This window comes from Aedes albopictus, chromosome 2 (genome assembly GCF_035046485.1).
Source record: "Aedes albopictus strain Foshan chromosome 2, AalbF5, whole genome shotgun sequence".
In the NCBI taxonomy this organism is placed as follows: domain Eukaryota; kingdom Metazoa; phylum Arthropoda; class Insecta; order Diptera; family Culicidae; genus Aedes; species Aedes albopictus.
In genome coordinates this window covers 281831122-281853515 of record NC_085137.1, presented here as the reverse complement: position 1 = coordinate 281853515, position 22394 = coordinate 281831122, and the positions used below count along the sequence as shown (strand labels likewise).

The 22394-nt window shown below is 42.0% G+C and overlaps 1 protein-coding gene across 10 annotated transcripts in view; it reads right to left on the bottom strand.

Moving 5' to 3' along the window:
• Window positions 1-1883: 1883 nt before the first annotated feature.
• The window catches only part of LOC109414982 (coiled-coil domain-containing protein AGAP005037), a 220891-nt gene continuing 200380 nt past the window's right edge, over window positions 1884-22394 (bottom strand). For 7 of the 10 annotated variants that reach the window (XM_062851940.1, XM_062851939.1, XM_062851938.1 and 4 more), the window contains exons 20-21: window positions 19408-19530; window positions 1884-2849 (exon numbers count right to left, since the gene is read on the bottom strand). In XM_062851940.1, coding sequence (XP_062707924.1) covers window positions 2109-2849; window positions 19408-19530 — 864 coding nt within the window. In that variant the 3' untranslated portion in view covers window positions 1884-2108. The remainder of the gene's footprint in view (window positions 2850-19407; window positions 19531-22394) is intronic. The other 3 variants (XM_062851945.1, XM_062851946.1, XM_062851947.1) reach the window with 2 other exon arrangements.

The window sequence follows — 22394 nt, the reverse complement described above, 5'->3', positions numbered from 1 at the left end:
TTTGCTTGTTGTGTGTAGACGTCAATATCTGGGTAAATTGGACTTGGAGAAATTTTGCGCCGTGGAGGCATTTAATCCGAAAAAAGGCACGAAGGATCTTTGGATGGCGAAAACTTCTGACTGGTAAGTAATTCATGCATGAACATGTTGTTCTAGAAATGTTCTTCATTAAAATTATTTAAATTTTCAGGCATTCTGCGCCGTTTATCAGGCCGGAGGCCGGAATAAAGTTGGTCAGGTTAGAAGCAGTATCCCGATCTCGATTCCGATGCAGGCGGAACGAATATTCAACGGTCACCATCTGTAATGGTCACAGGTATGTTTTTTCTCGAGCCAATCGATTAATTTAATTGCTGATTTTGTGCTGATTAGATTTTCCCATATATTTAGGATCTGTCCCAGCTCGACGGTCAGCTTGGTGCGAAAATCTTAGCAAAGATTTAAACAGTACATGGGAAAGAAGGCTGCAACACTCAAATATGAATCATTACCATCGTCAAAGGAGCCGTTTTACGATAAATTTATTAATACTTGTAGAAAACTTGAGACATCAATAAATCAGTTGTAGTTTCTTTTGAGATTTTCTTTTCCGGCTAAACTAGGGGAGATTCGTATTGTGTATGCAAATGTGAACGCTTACTCATTTATGTAAAAATGGGTAGAAAATACCCGGATGAGAAACGTCTAAATCAGGGTAACCTTTACCCAGATTCTGCAGCCAACATCGGTAACCCAGATTTGAGTAAAGGCACCTTTACCCACTTTAGAGTAACTGCAGTTTTGCTCGATCTGGGTCACTTTGACATCAATCTGGGTAGCTGAGGGTTAGCGTGCATCATAATAGCCAATTTTTTTTCAAACTGGTTCATCACGGAACTGAAATGAGTTGTATAATGAAAAATATGCAACTCAAATGAGTTGTATTATGAAAAAATCATTGCATAAAACTTTGTATGGAACTCATTTTGGTATCATAGTGGCAAACCTTTCCGAACTAGTTAGTTATGCAACTGAAAAGAGTTGCATAATGAAACATAGTTGCATAAAGTTCATGATGCAACCCATTTGAGTTGCATTATGAACATTATGAAACTCAAACGAGTTGTATAAAGAAAAAATCATTGCATAAAATTTGGTATGGAACTTGTTGCAGAACTCTATTTTCTTAGAATTTTATTCAACTATTTTTCATTATGCAACTCATTTCATTTGCAGAATTCACCTGTTCGGAAATATTGACCATTATGATACCACAACGAGTTATATAAAATGGAAATTATAATACTGAATTGCATAAATAACTATTTCTTTATAAACGCTTGAGTTTAATCATGCGGCTTTTTCTCAGAACTTTATTCAACTATTTTTTATTATGCAACTCATTTCATTTGCAGAATTCACCTGTTCGGAAATATTGGCCATTATGATACCACAACGAGTTATATAAAATAGAAATTATGTAACTGAATTGCATAAATAACTATTTCTTTATGAACGCTTGAGTTTAATCATGCGGCTGAAAAAATCATTCCAATTATTCAATAGGGCACGATCGGTGAGCTGAATTTTTATATGGGTAGAAATCAAATTCTCCGTTTCTGCAAGGAAATCGTGCAAAAATTCCAAATGTTCCAAAGTTTTTCTCAAACAACATCAAATTTTGTACCATTTCCTTGCAGAAACGGAGAATTTACCTTCTCACCATACAAAAATTCAGCTCATTAAATACTACAAAACTAGTACTTCACTGATTTCGTCCTATAGCCACCCTCTTAGGTGTCGTTCCGGGTCGAGTTTACCATCAGGTTTACCACTGTACATAGTCTCAGACTCGAACTCGAAGCTTTCACAATATGTTCGAATAAGTTGAAACTTTGCACATGTTAATGCAGTTAACGCTCATTTATTGAAAACATCACAAGTAAGAAGTATAACATAATCGTAACACCTCTCGATTTTTTGTCTGTATATCTTCGACATATAGATCGAAAATTATAAAACATAACAAAACTTTAGCATCATTTGCCAAAGGATCTAAAAATATGTTTTGCGTCTAAATTAGATCATAGAAAATCTACATCTGTTTCATGCCATCCTTTGGCTTGCTGTTATAGTATATCAGTTTCATAGACCTTATTGGTAGTCTTCGTGAGATTGCTCACAGTGCCAGTGCTGCTGAGCTCACCATTTTTATCGACGTTGCTGCAGTTTGAAGCATCAATACCATCAGGAAAATTTTCTTCATTTAAATTCTTCATCGATCCGCTCATTCCTGACCTCATTTTCTTTTTATCATCTGGAGTAACTAACGGGATACTATTTTTGCTCATCTGTTGTAAGCGTTGATATTGTTCTTGTAGCTGTTTCTGTTTCTTCAACAATTCTTGATGGCGCATTTCTAGGGCTTGCTGTCGTTGTGAGTTGTCTGAGCTAACCGATTCGCTGCTGGAATCCATCCCAGAATCTTTTGTCATGTTTTCTGAGTTAATGATGTTCTGTTGATCGATGTCTGATATTTGTTGCATTTGATGGGGCAAATTAGGACTGGTTGGACTAGCCAATGGGCTACGAGAGCTAGTGCGCGGTGGTGGAGGTGGAGGTACTCGCTTACTGTTGACTTTCGATAGTAATTCGGCGTTACGCTCTGGAACTGGTGGCTTTCCAACCGGGCGAATGGGTTGTGGGGGACTGGTATCTGTATCCGAACCACTTGGGTACGAATGCAAACGTCTAAGTCCTACGTTAGTCGAAATTGTATCTGGATAGAGTTGTGCTTGAGCCATTTTCGTAGTTACTGTGCTTTGTATAGCTTGTGAGCTATCATCTGAAGTAGAATCATCAGGACGGATCTGAAATTGTAGAAAAATAAATATAATCTCATGATGAAACTAATATTATCTCATGATGTAAAAGAATAATTCATTATCTGAGTGTCGCGGACTGACTCAATATGCTCTCTCAGCGGGAGCCAAACATTGGGAGCCAAACATTGAAGATGGAGGTTATGTTAAACCTTGCTGAACCAGTGTGATTGATTGAAGAGTATTGTTATCTAGATGCTGTGGATATAATCAAAACTGTTGTCACGTTATCCTCATTTGCCGCTGCCAAGCCGTTGGAAAGCGAGGAGAAGGATAAACATTGTTTTGAGCCTATTTTAGCTAATTTTGTCACAATTATCCATCAAAATTTCTATCGCGAATGCAAAATAATAAACTTTGAACACGAGAGAAAAATCGGAATGATGGTGGATTGATCATGTTTACCATTTCCGAACAGCGTCGCGACGGCGTGTTTGACAACCGCGCTGAGAGAGGTGGTTGCAAGAAAATTGAACGCCCGTGCGTGTTCACAAGCTGTGTGCCGGGAGTGTGTAGGTGTGTGTTAGCTAGCTTGAAAAATAAAACCGTTTCTATTCGCACCACCTAGTTCATTATTATTTTTTTTACAAGCTGAGTAGTTCTCGCTGAAACCGGCCCACTATTTACACCTTGTCTTTTAAAATGCTTAAAGTGGTGATTTTCTGAAAGCCCTACATTTGAGTCCGTACATGTATCCAACGAGACTTGCCGCTTCCTTCACAGTTTGCTGATTTGGGTGATACTCTTTTGCATGTTGTTGGTGTTTGAACTAACGATCCGGTGATTACTGAATAAATTATGGTGCTCAATTTTTTGTGGTACACGCTCCAGGCGACGCTACAGCCGTTCCGATGGCGTGCGCTGATTTTACTGATTTTTTTTAGAGGTGAGTGGAAAGCAGTTTCAGTTTAAAGCTTGTTTTCAAAGAGATATTCCGTACAAAGCATTTTCATTACCTCTTCGATTTACCATATGATTCGCACTTCTCAATAATTTAATGATCCGCCAAAGCATCCACCGATTCGCCACATATTTTTCTACGAAATCCTGGACGAAATGAAAAGTGATAATTTTTCGATGGCCATGATTCCAGAGCTTTCGGATGAGAAAGGGAAAACCGAATATGCAGCCTCAAATGCAGTACAAATTTATCAATTTATCTAATAAAGTTTAGCAGTAAATTGTTCTTTTTTGCAATGTGGTGTGAAAAAGCTATAAAATCGTGGCAGTTTTGGCTTGACCCAAGTAAGGGGCTGTCCATAAACCACGTGGTCATGAGGGGGGGGGGTTCGGCCAATGGCCATTTTGTATGGACAAATAAAAAAATTTGTATGGACAAATGACCACGCGGGGGGGGGGGGGGGGGTTGAAAAGTCCCAAAAAAATGACCACGTGGTTTATGGACAGCCCCTAACCACAAGCATTATATCATTGCACGAATTAGACTGAATATCAACCTTTGCAATGCGAAATGCAGTAATTCCACACTTGTCATGCAATAATCCTTTAGATTGGCATTATCAATGTAATGATGCATTGCATTTTTCTTTGCATTAGGGTTCATTAAATGATGATATAAGATACTTCAATAATTCAACACTGCAAAAACTGAACAAATGCAATGCACAAACTAGCAAAGTTTGCTCTAACAATACAATTATAAAAGCTTGACTCTAATGGTAAACAAATGAAATCAAGAAGATTGAACAACTTTACGGTCAACTCAAGCGGTCTTCAACGTTCCTGGTTCGACTCCCGGCCAACTTAATCCCCGTTTGAGCCACCGATCGACGACAGCAAAACCTTTTTAAAGATGACCTTTTCTCTTTTCTGTAGGCTGCTATCACATGCCAATAATGATCAGGGTTGCCACTATATTTTAGAACTTATCTGGCAAGTCCGTAATTAAAAATCTGGCAAAATCTGGCACTATACATAGATTTGAAAATCCTCAAAATTGATCAAATTTTTACTGAATTTATAATTTTACTAATAAAACAGTGTCGTTTTTCAATAGTATTTGTTTTATTAGATTGGAAAGTCTTTAAAACAATCTATACTATAATAAATAATACTATAATAAAAATGCAGTGGTATACATGGGACCGCGCACAACTTGCGAACGGATGGTCCGATTCGGGTCGTCTGAGTTTTGTTCTGTTTGTTTTCACCCAAGGAAGGTTTATAAGACAAAAAACAAGCAAAAATTGAGAGTTTTTGAAAATCGCGTTTTCATACATTTTGAACAGGGACTTGGACTTGGCTTGGGACTTGAAACGTCAAAAAACGCAGTAGGCAAGACAAAGTTTTCCGGGATCAGCTATTTTCATATATAGTATGACAAAAAACATTTACAGTTGTTTATCAAAATTATCTTCAATGTTAGTATTGTGTTCAATGTGCAAAATGTACATATAACTAAATTCTATTCATTGGAAAAAACGAGCAATGGCAATCGATTTGGATGTGTAAGAAAGTAAACGAGTTGCCAACAAACAGATTCAGATAAAAGACGCAGACTTTTGAGTTGTCTAAAAAATGCTAGGTCAATAAGAAATATTTTCAAAACATCAAGAAGGAATTTTGTTGATCAATAATCTGGCTTGAAATAAAAAATCTGGCAAAATTGATGGTTTCTCTTTTTGTCTTTTTGCCACCTGAAAATCTGGCAGTGCCAGATAAATCTGGCATAATGGCAACCCTGATAATGATGGAAACCACAATTAGCATATGAGCAGTATGCGAAGCGAAGGGTGTTTTAATCGTGCTTTTCATTTTCTTATATTGATTAAATATCTTCGAAAATGCATTATGTATTTATCAGTAATTTATCAGATTGTGATAAATTACTGTATTCTATTACATATGACATAGTCGTTTTGCCCTCTACTGCAATGATTGAGACAGAAGAACAGTTTCCTTTAAGTTAATGAAATATCTGTTGTTATCACTGCAGCAGAAACGGTCCAAGGCACCAGCGCGTATGGAACTCATCTAGCGGTCTTCAACACTTCTGGTTCGACTCCCGACCCGGCGACAAAAAAATAATGGTCAAAACATTCACGTGGGCATCAGTACCGTCGATAACGAAACCGGTGCTAAAAATAGATTTTTGTTTTGGTTTTTCTAGTTGCACGTATCAAGCATTTTTTTTTTTTCTTCTAAACCATAGGGGGATAATCTGCTCAACAGACACCCTAACAGAAGGTTAGGGTAGTGTAGGTCTGACAGGCTGTCTTCTACAACAAAAGTAAAATCCAGGACTACTCTCTCCTCGTACCCACTAAACCATTCCTATGGTCGCCAAACCCTACGTCTCTCCGGAACCACCAAGAAGGTATTGCTTCAGAGAGGGGCTAGTGCACATCGCACCCACAAGGTTAGCTGCGTAGCCTGCAGCAACGAACATCGATGACTCGCTTTGGAGAGTCCATCACGGTAGCATGCTGGCGCTTAGCCAGTTTCCCGAGTGGTCCTCGCCACTCCCTTTGTCCTCGGAAGGCGGGCAGGGTCAACCCCGCCCGCGCCCTACTGCTGAGCGGACATCAAGAACTGATGCCCACGTGCAACCCGATCTGACCTGCCCGCAAGGAAGGGTATCACTACCCTTCAGGCCCTATCAGATGCACCCGTAGGTTGCAGACAGCAGGATCTCACCTACCCCGACCCTTGCCGGGGACCCCTTTCCAACCGCGGGCTCGGATCCAACCCAGTAGACCGACGCCACGACAGCACCGCTACCGGGACTTCCTCTCCGCGGCCACTTAATCGTTGTAAGGGTCGATCTCGACCGCAGGGCACCGGTATGACCTACGAAGCCGACTCCGAACCCCTGGACCACCTCTTGTACTGCATCTGGACTAGCCATTCTCCGAGTCCACGCGCCACCTCCTCTGTAGCTCCCAGACGATGTGGGTAATAGCCGTTGAAACGGCGTTCCAGCCAAACTCATCCCTACACATCCTCTGGACCAAGTTGTCCGGAGTTGTGTCTTCCCCGCATGTGGCAAGCATGCGGTCACGCATTGTGCAAAAACGCGGGCACACGAACAAAACGTGTTCCGCCGTTTCCTCTAAACCATTGCACACTGGGCATTCGGGAGAATCCGCATGCCCGAAACGATGTAGATACTGTCGGAAGCAACCATGACCTGTAAGGACCTGTGTCAGGTGGAATGTGACTTCCCCATGGCGCCTATTAATCCAACTATCTACCCTCGGTATCAACCTATAGGTCCACCTTCCTTTGGTGGAGCTGTCCCACGCGCGCTGCCATTTGACCATAGAGGCCATCCTGACAGTCCTGCGTATGCCTCTTGTGCCGCGCATTTCGAAGCACTCCATGTCCTCACTGATAAGAATGCTGATAGGCACCATACCAGTAATGACGCAGAGAGCGTCGTGTGACACGGTACGGTACGCGCTCGCAACCCTCAGGCACATAAGCCTGTAAGTACTTTCCAGCTTCCGTCGGTAGCATTTAGTACTTAGCGCGGTGCCCCACGCCGGGCCGCCATACCTAAGTATGGATGTAGCAACACTAGCCAGAAGCTTGCGCTTACTGGCGTACACCGCAGAGCTATTGGACATCATCCGGGACAGTGCCGCAATAGCTGTGGAGGCTCTTTTACAGGCATAATCGACGTGGCTACCGAAAGTAAGCTTATCGTCTATTATCACGCCCAAGTGTTTGACGGAGCGCTTTGACAGGATAGTACAGTCTCCTACACTGATCTCCGTCTGCTGCTCCGACTTCAGGTTGTTAACAACCGTCACCTCTGTCTTGTGGTGAGCCAGCTCCAGTTTCCTGGACCGCATCCACGCCTCCACAACCTTGATCGAGTGGTTGGTAGTCAACTTTACCTCCTCGATCGTTTCACCGTAGACTTCGAGCGTAATGTCGTCGGCGAATCCGACAATCACCACTCCCACTGGATACTCTAACCTCAACACCTCGTCGTACATGACATTCCATAACACCGGACCCAGGATGGAACCTTGCGGGACTCCTGAGGTTATGTGAAAGCACTTCCGACCCACCTCCGTGTCGTAGACTAGTACACGATTCTGAAAGTAACTTCCGAGAATCTTGTACAGGTACTCCGGTATCCCCAGACGCAAGAGCGCATCGGCAATAGCAGACCAGCTGGCGCTATTAAACGCATTCCTTACATCCAGAGTCACTACCGCGCAAAAGCGAATTCCCCTCCTCTTAGGCTCGAGTGCTTTCTCGGCGGTTTTTGTAACCGACAAGATAGCGTCTACGGTGGACCTCCCCTTCCGGAAGCCGTACTGGTTACTCGAAAGACCATTTTCGCCCTCGGTGAACCGCAACATTCTATTGAGGATGATCTTTTCGAGCACCTTCCCCGCCGTGTCAATCAAGCATATTGGTCTATATGCCGACGGGTCTCCGGGTGGTTTCCCCGCCTTTGGCAATAGTACCAGGCTCTGCCTCTTCCAAGCTTCTGGGAAAACTCCCTCGTCCAGGCATTTCTGCATAGCAGACCTGAACATCTCGGGAGCCTCTGCAATAGCTACTTTTAAGGCCAGGTTCGGAACTCCGTCCGGACCTGGGGCCTTACCTACGCTAAGGGACTTAGCTATCCCCGCAAGTTCCACATCGGTGACCCTCTCCTCATCGCCAGCCCCAGTCCCCGGCTGTCCTACGAAAGGAGGCCAAGGACTAGGATCATGACGCGGAAAAAGTCCTCCAATGATCCCCTCCAACATCTCTGGAGATTGCTCTGTAGGAGCCATCACACCTCTCGTCTTGGCCATAACGATCCTGTAGGCGTCACCCCACGGGTTCGTATTGGCACTCTGACAGAGACCCTCAAAGCAGGCCTTTTTGCTTGCTCTTATCTCGGTCTTAAGCGCGGCTTTTGCAGCGGCGAACACCACCCGCCGTTCGTTTCGCTCTTCCTCTGATCGTGCTCGCTGCATCCGCCGCCTAGCCCTTAGGCAGGCGCGGCGCAGGTCCGCAATCGCGTCGGTCCACCAGTAAGCCGGTGGCCTCCCATTTCTAGGGTGGACTCGCCTAGGCATGGTCGCATCACACGCACGTGAGAGCACCGCTACCAGCTCGTCGCCGTCTAAACCGATTAAGTTTCGCTCACGGCGGAGCGCCTCCCTAAATACCCCTTCGTCGAAGTATGATGTCTTCCACCTGCGAGGGCTTGGCCTTGACCTAGCCGCCTCTTCTTCTATCCGCTGTCTGCTGTTATTGTAGTCGATACTGTAGCGAACCGCCAGGTGGTCGCTGTGAGTGTAGCCATCATCTACTCTCCAGTTCGAACTACTTGTTAGGCCAGGACTGCAAAAGGTCACGTCAATAATTGACTCCGCTCCATTCCGACTAAAGGTACTCTTGGTACCGACATTAGCCAAGTCGACATCTAAGATGGCCAGTGTTTCTAGCAGGATCTGACCCCGCTGGTTCGTGAAACGGCTTCCCCATTCCACGGCCCAGGCATTAAAGTCGCCCGCTATTACCACCGGCCTTCGCCCTGTTAGCACGGTCGTTAAGCGGTCCAGCATTTGCGTGAACTGCTCGATCGGCCACCGCGGAGGCGCATAACAGCTACAGAAGAAGACCCCGTTTACTTTGGCGACCACGAAGCCCTCATAGGTAGTAGACACCAACTCCTGAACGGGGTATTTACCCGTCGTCCATATCGCCGCCATTTTTCTGGTCCCATCCGCGACCCAGTTGCCGTTGCCGGCGGGTACTCGGTATGGGTCCGATATGATGGCGATATCCGTCTCCCACTCAGAAACTGCCTGACAAAGCAGTTGCTGAGCCGCATCACAGTGGTTCAGGTTCAGCTGCGTTACCTGCACTGTGATTTGTTGTTCACTGCGGCTTTCTTGAAGGCCGGGCACCTTGGACCACCCATCGGATGTCTGTTGTTCGAGGATTTCCCGGTACAGATCATGCAGATGGGCGGACTCGTGCAGCTTTGGGCCTTATGACCTTCAGCGCCGCATCGCCTGCACAGTTTGCGCCTGTCGGGGCCTTTGCAGTCCCACGACTTGTGTCCTGGTTCCAGACACCTGAAGCAAACCTCTGGTGGCTCGTGGAATGTCAGGTGACATACACACCAACCCACCTTTATGCTCCCTACTTTAACGGACTTTTTGACGTCCGCCACAGGTAGCTGAACCAAAGCTACCTGTGTCCCTGCTGGCCCTTTCCGTAGCTTAACGGCTGCGGCGGCCACCTGCACATCGCACTGTTGCCGCAGTGCCGTGACGAGCTCTTCCACTTCGGTGATCTCATCGATGTCCTTGACCTTCAGAGTCGCCTCATATGTCAAAGCCCTCACCTGCACACCCTCACCAAGGACCTCTTCTGCCAGCCTCTTATAGGCGGCGCCCTTGTGCTCCTTCTGGCGCTTCAGCTCCAGGATCATCTCGCCCGTACGAGTACGTCTAATACTGCGTACGTCGGCTCCAAGACCCTCAAGCTTGGCGTCGCTTCGCATCATCTTCAAGACGTCCGAGTACTTGGACTGTTCCGTCTTGATGACGATAGCGTCGCCTTTCTCGCGCTTGGCACCTGCCCTCCTACGCCTTGGCTTGGCGTCCTGCGCTACTACCTGCGGATTCGCCTTCTTCTTCTTCCGCTCTACCTTCGTCCAAGGGGGGTCCTCCCCTTGGATCGCCCTACTCTGTGGCTGTTGAGGGCCCACTAGCGGTCGCAACCCCTTGTTCCCATCGTTCCGGGACGGGCCAGCCTTTTCAGGCCCACCCTTCCCAGCTTTCCGGGAACCCTGGCTGGGGTCCGACCTTCCGGCATTATTACCGACTTTCGGGGTAATGATTCGCCTGGCCTTGCGGGCACCGCCAGACAGCTCCTCGCCTGACGGTTGCCTCGCCCGCTTCTGCGATTGCTTGCCCCGTTTGTCGCGAGCAGTCGCTTCCGCCTTATTTGGACTTCCTGCGAAGGAGAAGGCCTCCGTTTGGGTAAACTTCGGCACTTTCTCATTTGCAGGCTCCGCTGCTGCAGCAGTCAGCAACGCGAGTGCCGCGTGCTCCTGCTTAGCATCGTCGATCGACGCCCTAAGTCGAAGCAAGGCCGTTTTCAGGTCCTTGCTTATGTTCGACTTAGTGGACGCAAAGTCGATGATTTTGCCAAGCTGCTGCTCAGCCACCTCTATTGCGGACCGTCCTTTGGATCCTCGGTTGACGACCCTCAACAACCACGCTCCGTCCATAACCTCCACCGGCTGGCTTGCCGGGAAGTGGACTGGAGCACCCACGCTTGAGCTGCGTACGCAACTCCCAGCGCCTATCTCCTCACTTCTCCTTGTCGGAGATCTCATCAACCCGCTTCTTGCGAAGGGGTTGATCCCACCACTACTTCCACCTGAATTTTGATTGCTTGATTTGTTTGATTTCATGATTAATCCCACGAGTCGCACGGGAAAGAATGTCCACCACGCCAGAGCCCTGCATTAACGCGGTAAGGGACAGCTTACTGTGGGGGGTGCCCAGGTACCCCACAGGCTCCGTTAAAGATCGAGCATCTTTTTCACCCCCTCGATCACTCATTCCTCAGCACGGGTCGCTTGACACCTTGAATTGGGGTTAGTAGTCCTATTCTTAGCCGGCGACTACGCGGCTGACTCGCAAGCGGGGGGGTGCGTCAGGCCCCAGGACTTTCGTCCCTGCTGCCATTCGCACGTATCAAGCATGTGCAAATGCAAATGTACAGCACATGCATTTATGTTACTTTAGCAATGGCTGTCAGCGTGCTGCAATATGTGGCACTAATTGGATTTTAGTGGGGCCCTTTTCGACTTTAATATTACTTTAATGAGGTGTATAAAGTAATGCAGCATTATATTCACAATTTTAATTATCAATATATGGTAAAATTGGTGCACTTATATACGGCTTCGTGGTTACTTGGGGAGTTTCCTGGAAGTTAACATACAGGGGGTGGCCAAAATGCTTGGGATAGGCAACTTTTTTTCTCTCACAAAAAAAGTTCAACATGCTATAACTTTTCAGAGTGCATAAAAAAAATCTCGAATTTTGACTATTTGTCAACCTATAGTATGTGCTGTGCATCATTGGTACAAATTTGGGCTCGATTGATTAATTCTTCTCAAAGTTAGAATCGTTCGGGTAAAACACTATTTTTAGACAACTTATTTTTGAGCTGTCATACCGAATTGAATGAAATTTTGAACGCACACTAACAGTATATAAATGCTTCACAAATTTTTAAAACATAGGTATTTTTTGAACGTTGAAAAAAGTTATCATGGATTGACACTTTTTGAATCTTTCTCGAAAAAAATGTAATTTTTTTACATCAATGGCAAAATAATTTTGTGTTGATATCCAAAGATTGTCCACTTCTGTTCTCAAGTTATCTCTAATCAGATATATTAGAGCCTATTTAGATTAGAGGGAGCACACATTTAGTAATTTTTGTGTGGTATTGTAAATTTTACTTATTTTCGTCTATGTGGGTAAAAATATCAACCCGGTATAACCTAATTCACCGTGAGAAAATATTACATTTTATAACGTCGTATTGAGTATCTATATATTGTTGATAAACGTTAAAAATTTCATTCAATTCGGTTCACTGGTTTCCGAGATATGACAGTTCAAAAATTAGTTGTCTAAATAATAGTGTTTTGCCCGAACTGTTCTAACTTGGCGATAAATTAATCAATCGAGCTCTAATTTGTACCAATAATGCGCATATAATAGGTTGGCAAACAGTCAAAATTTGAAATTCTTTTATGCACTGTATGAAAAGTTACAGCATGTTGAATATTTTTGTGAGAGAAAAAAAGTTGTCTATCCCAAACATTTTGGCCACCCCCTGTATATGCGAACATGTTAAAATATCTGGAAGCGTTTCCACCTTTCTCCTAAATTTCAAGGTGTAGGTAGAATGTTTTAAAATAATGACTATGTTAAAAACGTTCTATCCCTTGAAATCTTGAAGCATGAGTCGCAATGCTGCGCAGTTAGCTTGGCCTTTAGACAAGAAAAATGATAGAATTAAAAAGTCTTCATTTTCCAGGATGCACTCAAGTGATGGCTGCGTTAGTTTGAGATTAGATAGATTAGATTCAAAATCACAAAGTCGCTATTGAAAATTAGTTCACTTTTATCTACAGTGTGTATCAAAAAATTGTACGCACAGCGATTTTTTTTTTCAACATTTTTCATTCAAATGTTCATGTTCAACTTTTTAATACGTGAATCAAAAGTGAAATTTTGATTAATAATGAACAATATACTAAAGACGAAATTTTTAGTGAGATCGAATAATTATTCTAAAAGTTATAGAACTTTTAGTAAAACTTGGCCATTTATTATAAAAAACAATACTCCCTATTTTAAAGAATAGTAAGTGAAGCATCTTCAAACTTTTTAGAGGGAAGACTAAAGTGGAGCGGACCTGGTGTGATGGTTAAAACACGTGGCTATCACGCTGAGGACTTGGGATCGAATCCCGACAAATTCCCAAGAAATGTGAGTTCTTCTTTCGGAAGGGAAGTAAAGCGTGGGCCCCGAGATGAACTAGCCTAGGGCTAAACATCTTGTGAATACAGATTTTTGAAAAAGGGAAGACTAATAATTGAACATTTAAAATGCGATCTTGTTTGAATATTTTTTGTTTTCACTACAACAAAATATGAATTATCTGCATATGTAATTGACAATTTTCATAAGTTTACCATATTTTGCACAGATTATATGGTCGGCGTGAAGTCAGAGTGGACTAAGTGATTTTTTGGGCACCTAAAGATAAACGAAGGAATTCAATAACTCTGAACTCAACGTTATTTTGATGCAGATATTTTATTACATAAAATAATTATAATATTTCATAAAATAGTGCGCTTGATTTAATATTCCAAGTGCTTGCACGACATTTTCCTAAAATCATTGAAAAATAGGATCCTGTCTGAATTAACACCAATTATATGTGCCAAACGTTTTCTATTTTTCAAAACGCATTTGAATGCATAGCAACTATTCTATTATTATTATATTCTCCAAACTCGGCAAGCCTCGTTGAATAAATGTACGACTCGTGCTGAAAAAATCAACTTTTTGCAACTTTTGACAGCCCATTTTTTCGTGTTGGGGATGTAAGTTTCGATTTATTTTCTCAAATTTCATCAAGTTGTTAGCATTTAGAAGAAGCTTTTATTTCTGATGATGAGATACCGAAGTAACCTTTAGGCCGTAAAAATGACATTAACGTTGAACCATTCGTCATTGAAATCATCGTCATCATCAAACATTTGGAAGCAGTTTTTTCGTACAAATCAAACATTTTTGCAACGAAAATAGATTCATTGCATTCTACATGAGGAATGTAATACAGTGAATACATTTTCGTGGTCATTGTTTTGATTTTGCGAAAAAACTGCTTTTCTATTACCGAAAAATGATGACGAATGCTTGAGCCTTAAATCGGTTCTATAGTCGAACAGAGCTAATTGGTTCTATATTCTCTAATAGAACTGCTCAAAAGCCACTTTTGGCGCACTATTCGGCTGATATACGGCCAACTTCAAAATTCCGTACCAAGTGTCTGGAGCGAGAATTGTCAAAAGTGAGACAAAGAAAAAATAAGTTTTCTCCTGTTCTTCTCTCAGTTTCTTTGCTTCCACTGAAGTTGCTTTTTGCTGCTTGACCCATATTCCAGCTGTTGTCCTCCGGGTTCCTGATCGAAAGTCCAATTCCATTTGCGTTTTCCATCTGTTCCACCGATGCACCATGGAATCAGTGTGATCAAACTATAGTAGGGTGACAAAGGGTATTATCGGCAGGTTTGTTCTCTTCGTCTTTCTGGCCACATTGCCTGAAACTTGGGCATATAACTCAGCTTAGTTGGGAAGGATTTGAGGCCAACTCTGAGTTTAACAGGTTTCAAAAAACCCAACAACAAAACTGCCGAAAATACGTAAGTTCTCCTATTTGAACCATGCAAAACATAATAGTTTGGGTATCTCGACGGCTCAAAATGATAACGAAGGGTGATGATTTAGTGGTCAATTTGGTGGTGACGAATGCAGGAAGAGAAGAGATGCAGGAGAAGCAACATGTATGGTCGGAAAACGTTGCAGCTCCTCTTCCGCCGCTCCTTCCTCCGCCGCTCCTTCCTCCGCCGCGGCACCCCTTTGCATCCCGCTCTTTCTCATGTTTGTTTAGGAGAGTGAGCAAGAAAAAAGAAAAAGCTAGATTCGCCAATGATGTACTCCAAGCCCTGTGACAGCACTGACAAACTTCTTTACAGCTTGTAGATAGGCTCTATATAAGCATACAGCGCTTATTTTAGTTCTTACTGGTTATAGTGCTTATAAGCATTAGGAATGCTTATACAGAGCATTTTAGCTCTGAAAATCAGTTAAATGACCATTATAATGCTTAGAACAGTGCTTAGCGTTTTGCTTCTGCCACCGACAAGCGCAGTCGAGTGCAAATGTGCTCTCCGTCATAGATAAAGCGTTCCTATCAGCCCCCGCTGTGTAGGTAGCCAAAAGTGTGCTTTGTTTGCCTGATCGACGACACCGCGCCGTTGCCGGTGGCATATTGGAGATTATAATTGAAACTTATTCAATTGTCGGTATGGACGATACGGTAGTCAATACCGTTCAATTCCGATTCGCGGCGTCTAGTCCACGGCCCTCGTGGACTGAAATCGCTACGTTTCTAAAGCGGCTGGACGTGGATTTGCGAACAATGGAAACAGCTTACAAAACATCCAACGATCGTTCGCTGTTCGTGAAGTTTACTTCTCGGGATGCGATGATAGCGGCACTGCAGAAAAATGTGGAACCAAAAATGTTCGAGTATGTCTCTGGAGCTTCAGTAGAAGTGCGAATGACAATGGCAGGCAGAAATGTTCACTACGTTCGCATCTTCGATCTGCCACCGGAATCGAGCGACGAATGCCTGTCCTTGGTTCTCAAAGATTACGGCACTGTGGAATGGATGATCCGAGAAAAATTTCCTGCAAATCTTGGACTAGACCATGTGTACACAGGAGTGAGAGGTGTATATGTGGACATCGATAAAGAAATCCCCCCGACAATCAATGTCGGCAATCGGAAGGGTAGAGTGTTCTACGATGGGTTGAAAGATGTGTGCTTTTTGTGCCACGGTGTGGGGCATCGAAAGAACTGCTGTCCTCAACGTACGAACCGGAGCAAAACTGGAGGAAATAAGGAAGGCAAACAGTCAGTTACATATGCGACGCTCGTTTCCGGACAGGAAGCCGTTTCGATGCCCAGGAATCGGCGGAAGTGGCGGAAGAAGTAATCGAGGTCCTGGAAGAAGACATACTGGAAACATCAACGGAAATAGTAAGTGAAGGAGAAGAATTGCAGCTTGCTACACGCGAGGCCAGTACGGAAACAGAAAAGGAAGTACGACGGAAAGTAGCAATCGAAAAACTGACCGAAGTAGCGAAAGCGTTTGGGGAAGCATTGAACAAACATAATGCAAGTCAGCGGCGAGCCCAGTTCGCATCTACAGGATCAGGACAAGGATCAGGTTCCAGGGAGCATTCCCGTCCGAAGAAGTTGTGTGCCCGGAGGACAAATTATTGATCTTGTTTTAGTTATACTTAGAAGAATTTTAAAATTGTTCATCAAGAATCTCGGCTCTGTAGAGTTTTTTATTAAACATTTGAGCCACCCAAATAAATCTATTAGAAAAAAAAAAGAACAGTGCTTAGTGGTTACCTGGGTAGTGATTCGATTGTCTGAGATAGTAAAGAAAAAGTGTGCAAGAGTTTCGACGGTGCGGATTTCTTGACAGCAGCAGCAACATGTTTCAGGACGGGACGATTGAAGTGAATTTTGCAATTTGCATAAAATGAGATAAATAAAAAGGTTAAATACGATTTGTGTTTACTTCTTTAAACGGTGAATGAATTTGCCCCATGATGGTCTTTAAGGTTTCAGTAATTTCGACACTTCCTTCTTTTTCTTCTTCTTCTTTATGGCTCTACGTCCCCACTGGGACTTGGCCTGCCTCACTTCAACTTAGTGTTCATTGAACGCTAACACAGTTATTAATTGAAGGGCTTTCTTTGTCAGTCATTGCATGAATTTGTATATTGTGAGGCAAGTACAATGATACACTATGCCCAGAGAATCGAGAAAAGTTTCCCGACTGAACGGGAATCGAACCCGCCGTCTCCGAATCGGCAATCCATAGCCTTAATCACTAGGCTAACTGGCGAACTCATCGGCACTTCCGCCTCAGTTCATTTTCTGGTTGATAATTCTCCAGTTGAAAACAAGCCACCAAACCAAAAACGCTATAAAGGAAAATTACACGATGATTAAAATTAACGGCTGCAATTCAAAAAGGACATGTAAATTGAAATGCTCGCAGAATTTTGTGCCAGTTCTAGCATCCCCGTTATGTGCATTAGATCAAGCGTAAATTTACACGGATTTTTTTATACTGTGACTGTTATCAAAGGATAAAAATATGAAGAATGCCCTCTCTTGTCTTTTTCTATGCAAACGTCAAGTGACAAGACAAGTGGCGCTATCTAGGTGGAAGCTCTCTGTATCAGTGCTCGTGATTTGTCATGAGAGAAGGAGGTGTGCGTATGTTTTGGTATCCGCATACAATCAGTAATACACACTAACCACAAGCAGGTTTAACTTTCATCCGTAGATAGCGCTACGGTAGTGTCCTCCCAAGCGTCAGTGGAGTAGGCATTCTTGATATTATTGTTTTTTTGCTGTTATCCTCTTTGTTTTTGCCTTACTTAGAGAATTCATCACTATAGAGCAGTGACTATCCTCCCAGCAATTGACGTGACAACCCATACCGCAGACAAACAGACGTAACACTTGCGAAATTTCCATCGACCATGCTTTTAACGATCATTTTAAATTTTCATAGTTGTGGCTTTCACAGAGGCGCGCGCATCGTTTTTCTTTGCGTTTGACGTTTCACACTAGCACCTTCTGTTGACGATATTGCACAACACAGTGATTCGCGCAACTTTTCCACCAGGTGATGGTAGTGTGCACTGGGCGATGGATTTCCATGAAAATCGTTCAAGTTGTTACGTCTGTTTGTCTGTGCCCATACTTTCCAAGCTCTCATACATACAGGGGGTGGCCAAAATGTTTGGGATAGGCAACTTTTTTTTCTCCCATAAAAAAATCTACATGCTGTAACTTTTCATAGAGTGCATCGAAAAATCTCAAATTTTGACTGTTTATCAACCTATTATATGTGCGAAGTTAGAACCGTTCGGGTAAAACACTATTTTTTAGACAACTCATTTTTGAGCTGTCATATCTCGGAAACCAGTGAACCGAATTGAATGATTTTTTTAACGTTTATCAACAATATATTGATACTTAATACAACGTTATAAAATGTAATATTTTCTCACGGCGAATTAAGTTATACGGGGTTGAAATTTTTACCCATATAGAGGAAAATTACAATACCACACAAAAATTACTACATGTGTTCTTCCTTTAATCTAAATTGGCTCTAATATATTTGATTGGAGATAACTTGAGAACAGAAGTGGAAAATCTTTGGGCATCAACACTGAAATTTATTGACATTGACGTAAAAAAAAAATACATTTTTCGAGAAAAATCCAAAAAGTGTCAATCCATGATAAATTTTGTCAACGTTCAAAAAGTATTGATGTTTTAATAGTTTGTGAAGCATTTGTATATTGTTAATGTACGTTTAAAATTGAATTCAATTCGGTTCACTGGTTTCCGAGATATGACAACTCAAAAATGAGTTGTCTAAAAACTAGTGTTTTATCCGAACGGTTCTAACTTTGCGAAAAATGATTCAATTGAGCCCAAATTTGTACCAATGATGCACATATAATAGATTGTCAAACAGTCACAATTTGAGATTTTTTGATGCACTCTATGAAAAGTTATAGCACGTTGAACTTTTTTGCGAGAGAAAAAAAAGTTGCCTATCCCAAACATTTTGGCCATCTCCTATAGGGCCAGAGGAGTGATTTTTTTTTTGCGTTACGTAATTTTTGGCCTTTCCTTTAATGTTTTATTGTTTTAAATTAAATCAATGCGTTTTATGTATCATTGTCATTGCGCTACCTCAGATGATATTCAAACTAATCAATCTCTTTTACTTGATATAGCCAATTAATAATAAATTAGTTGGCAGTATTATTTGCCTTACGTGCTAATAGGGGGATTCACTTAACAGCGTAAACTGATTAAACTGATTAAACGTCGCGATCACCAAGGCAATCTTTGATTATTTCATTCGCAAAATCATGAAACATTTCAAAAAAGCAGAAAATCATGGCTTACGCAGCAATTTAATCTGTTTAGTGAGTACCCCTAATATAATGCTGGTTGATGTTGAAATGCTTTTTATTGGTCGAATAATAGCCCTATTGACCCCAAACGGCAAAATATAGTGCTACCCAAAAAAAAACAGAGTAATTATTTGATTGAACACATGATATTTTCCCCAAAAGTGTTTCCAAAATGTATCTCGAATTCCAATATGCATAATCAAGTTACCTCATTTGATCCGTTTGGTGGTTTGGCAAATGTTTGCAATTCGTCTAGTAGAGCGTCGAGGGCGTTTTCTGGCGCAATTCCCCCGTTGACAGAGACCGACCCCAACCTGGGACTTGGGACTGGCTGTAAGAATGAAACGTCAAACACAATTAACACTTAAAGCTACTCTTTCATAATATTTGCTACACACATAATATTTTAACCAAAATACACACAACCAACGTGATCTTTCTTGGCCAATTTGTTTATTGATTACACCGGATCTATGGTTGCATAATCTTGGCAGTTGTTGGCAAAAAAATTCAAATATAATAAAAGAAGTATATGATCTGTTATGAGCATGCAACACTGAATAACAAAATGTGTAGAAAATTTCTTATATGTTTGTGAGTATAAAACCAGAAACAATCGATGATTAGTTCAAGTGAAGCAATAGGGCACTGCATTATTTTGATTGTGTATGGGATTTTGATTTTGACGTTTCGTAGCCTTGTTGTTCACAAAATTTCTGTAACAGTGAAAGAGAAAGAGAGAATTTCATGCAGTGCCCTATGCAGTTTGTTAAAAAACACATTTTAATATTGCGCATTTAGTTCACTACCGTCTACCCCCGTTGGTTTGACTTCATCTAATCTGAACACTTTTTAGTGTGCACCTCGTTCAAACTAAAAATGGTTCAAACGCCAATCTGCTCATGGAACGGGGTGAAACGGAACGCAGAATCGACACAAAACAGCAAAAAGGGTTACCATCAGTGTGTTTTTCGATGGCCACAGGGTTACTAGAAGTTCAAATTATAAAATGAACCTCGTTGGTTTGCATGAGGTGTCGTTCAAACCAACGGGGGTAGACGGTATTGGACTGCTCACTCAGTTTTCATAAGTACGAAAATCTATATAAAAGTGCGCGATCGCATCAAATGAAATTGGTATCTGCAGCAGAAATAGTGCTCTTTGATCTATGCTGAATAAGTATACTTATAAGTATACTCTGAAGACATCGAGAGTATTTGATGCAATCGTGTACTTATATTTACGTTTTCGCACTTTTGAAAACTCGTGCGATAGTCCTAAACTAAATGCGTAATAAACGACTATTTTTTGCCACCGTTACTATTACACGTTACGTTACACGGGGTAATGTATATATCAGCTTTAATTGTAAATTTTGAGTAAACATTAGGCCAAACATGTGTTCTTATGTTTTTATAGTAAAACGTCATCATTCAAATTGCCTTTTAATAACAGAAGGCACCTTAATCATTATGCATACAATAATGATCGCCTAAGTTAGGTCTGCTAAATAAATGTTTTTTATAAGCAAAATGTTTAAAACAAATGAGGGCGTTCAAAGGAAAGGGGTGCAAGTGACGAAAACCCACATTCGAGTAAATGGGGTTTAAAATTTGTTCACCAATTTTTCATCCCATTCAAAATGTATGGAGTTTAAAAACGACCCATTTTTCTCAGATGTATTTTAGTTTTTCTAACCACCTTAAAAATAAACTTGAAAAGAATCCTGAAAGCTTGAAATCTGAAGAATGTTGATATGCTCAGCTCAACATCGACAAAATTGTCATTTACACTTATTTGCATATAAGCCTCTCAAATACCAAACACAAAATGTCGTATTCCGTATTTCCTAACAATTCAATTCACTTTATTTATGAGACTTTCAGCCGTTTCCTGGTTCGTATCACCTCCAAACAAAAATTTCAGAGTATTTTATTGTCGTGCTTATATTTTATTAGAGTCCAGCGGCGGTCGTTCGCCAGCAAGGCATACGGCCGCAGTGACAGTCGCAAGGCAAAACAAAAGAAAACATACTCGAATATTAAATCAAAAATTTTATGGCGTCATCCTCTTAGTTGTCAGCAGTTTTTGTCGATAAATTAGGCTTCTAGAGTAATCAGTTAATTTTTGATAAATAATCGAATAAAAGCTTGAAAATGAGGCCTTTTTAGAATGCACTTTTAAGGCTCGATGAAACATCACACTTTTAGGTGGACTGATAGTTTTTAGAATCTCAAACTCTTATCCATCATATAATAGGGGGATTCACTTAACAGCGTAAACTGATTAAACTGATTAAACGTTGCGATCACCAAGGCAATCTTTGATTATTTCATTCGCAAAATCATGAAACATTTCAAATAAGTAGAAAATCATGGCTTACGCAGCAATTTAAACTGTTTAGTGAGTACCCCTAATGTATTATTGATAAGTATCAACCTTGGCCAGAAATTGTAACTTGCTTTGTTGTCAATGCGGAACAAATTCGGTTCCCTCGATCTATTATCACCCCCCGAAGGGGTGAGAATGGGTCAATTTTCAATTTTTCAAAGTTGAATAACATAGAAATTTCTAGCGTCGATCGTTCTACGCTAGCGATTTTGCAGTGAGGTGATGACGTTTGGAGACGAATGGGACTTTTCATTTGACATCTAAAATTAGATGATTTTGGGGACCGTTGACAGTTCTTCTATGAAACTGACAGTTCAGCCACAGACATAGACGTAACACCTTCAACGATTTTCATGGAAATCCATCGCCCTGTTCACACTACCATCATCTGATGGAAAAGTTACACGAATCGCTGTGTTGTGCAATATCGTCAACAGAAGGCGCTAGTGTGAAACGTCAAACGCATAGAAGAAGGATGCGCGCGCCTCTGGTTGTGAAAGCCACAACTATGAAAATTTAAAATGATCGTTAAAAGCGTGGTCGATGAAAATTTCACAAGTGTTACGTCTGTTTGTCTGTGGTTCAGCGTTTGCGCCTTTGTTCGGCAGTTGTAAACAGTGGCATACGTGAACCTGTCAACTGAAAAGGCCTATAGTCCATTTTACGAGCCGATTTTATGAATGAATTTTGACAGGAGGTTGCGTCCAATAACCCGTGAAAACCAATATCATCATCAACATTGTTGTCACTTCGTAAAATGGCTCATTGTAATTTGTTTCATTATTGACGATCTTGCGCCAAATG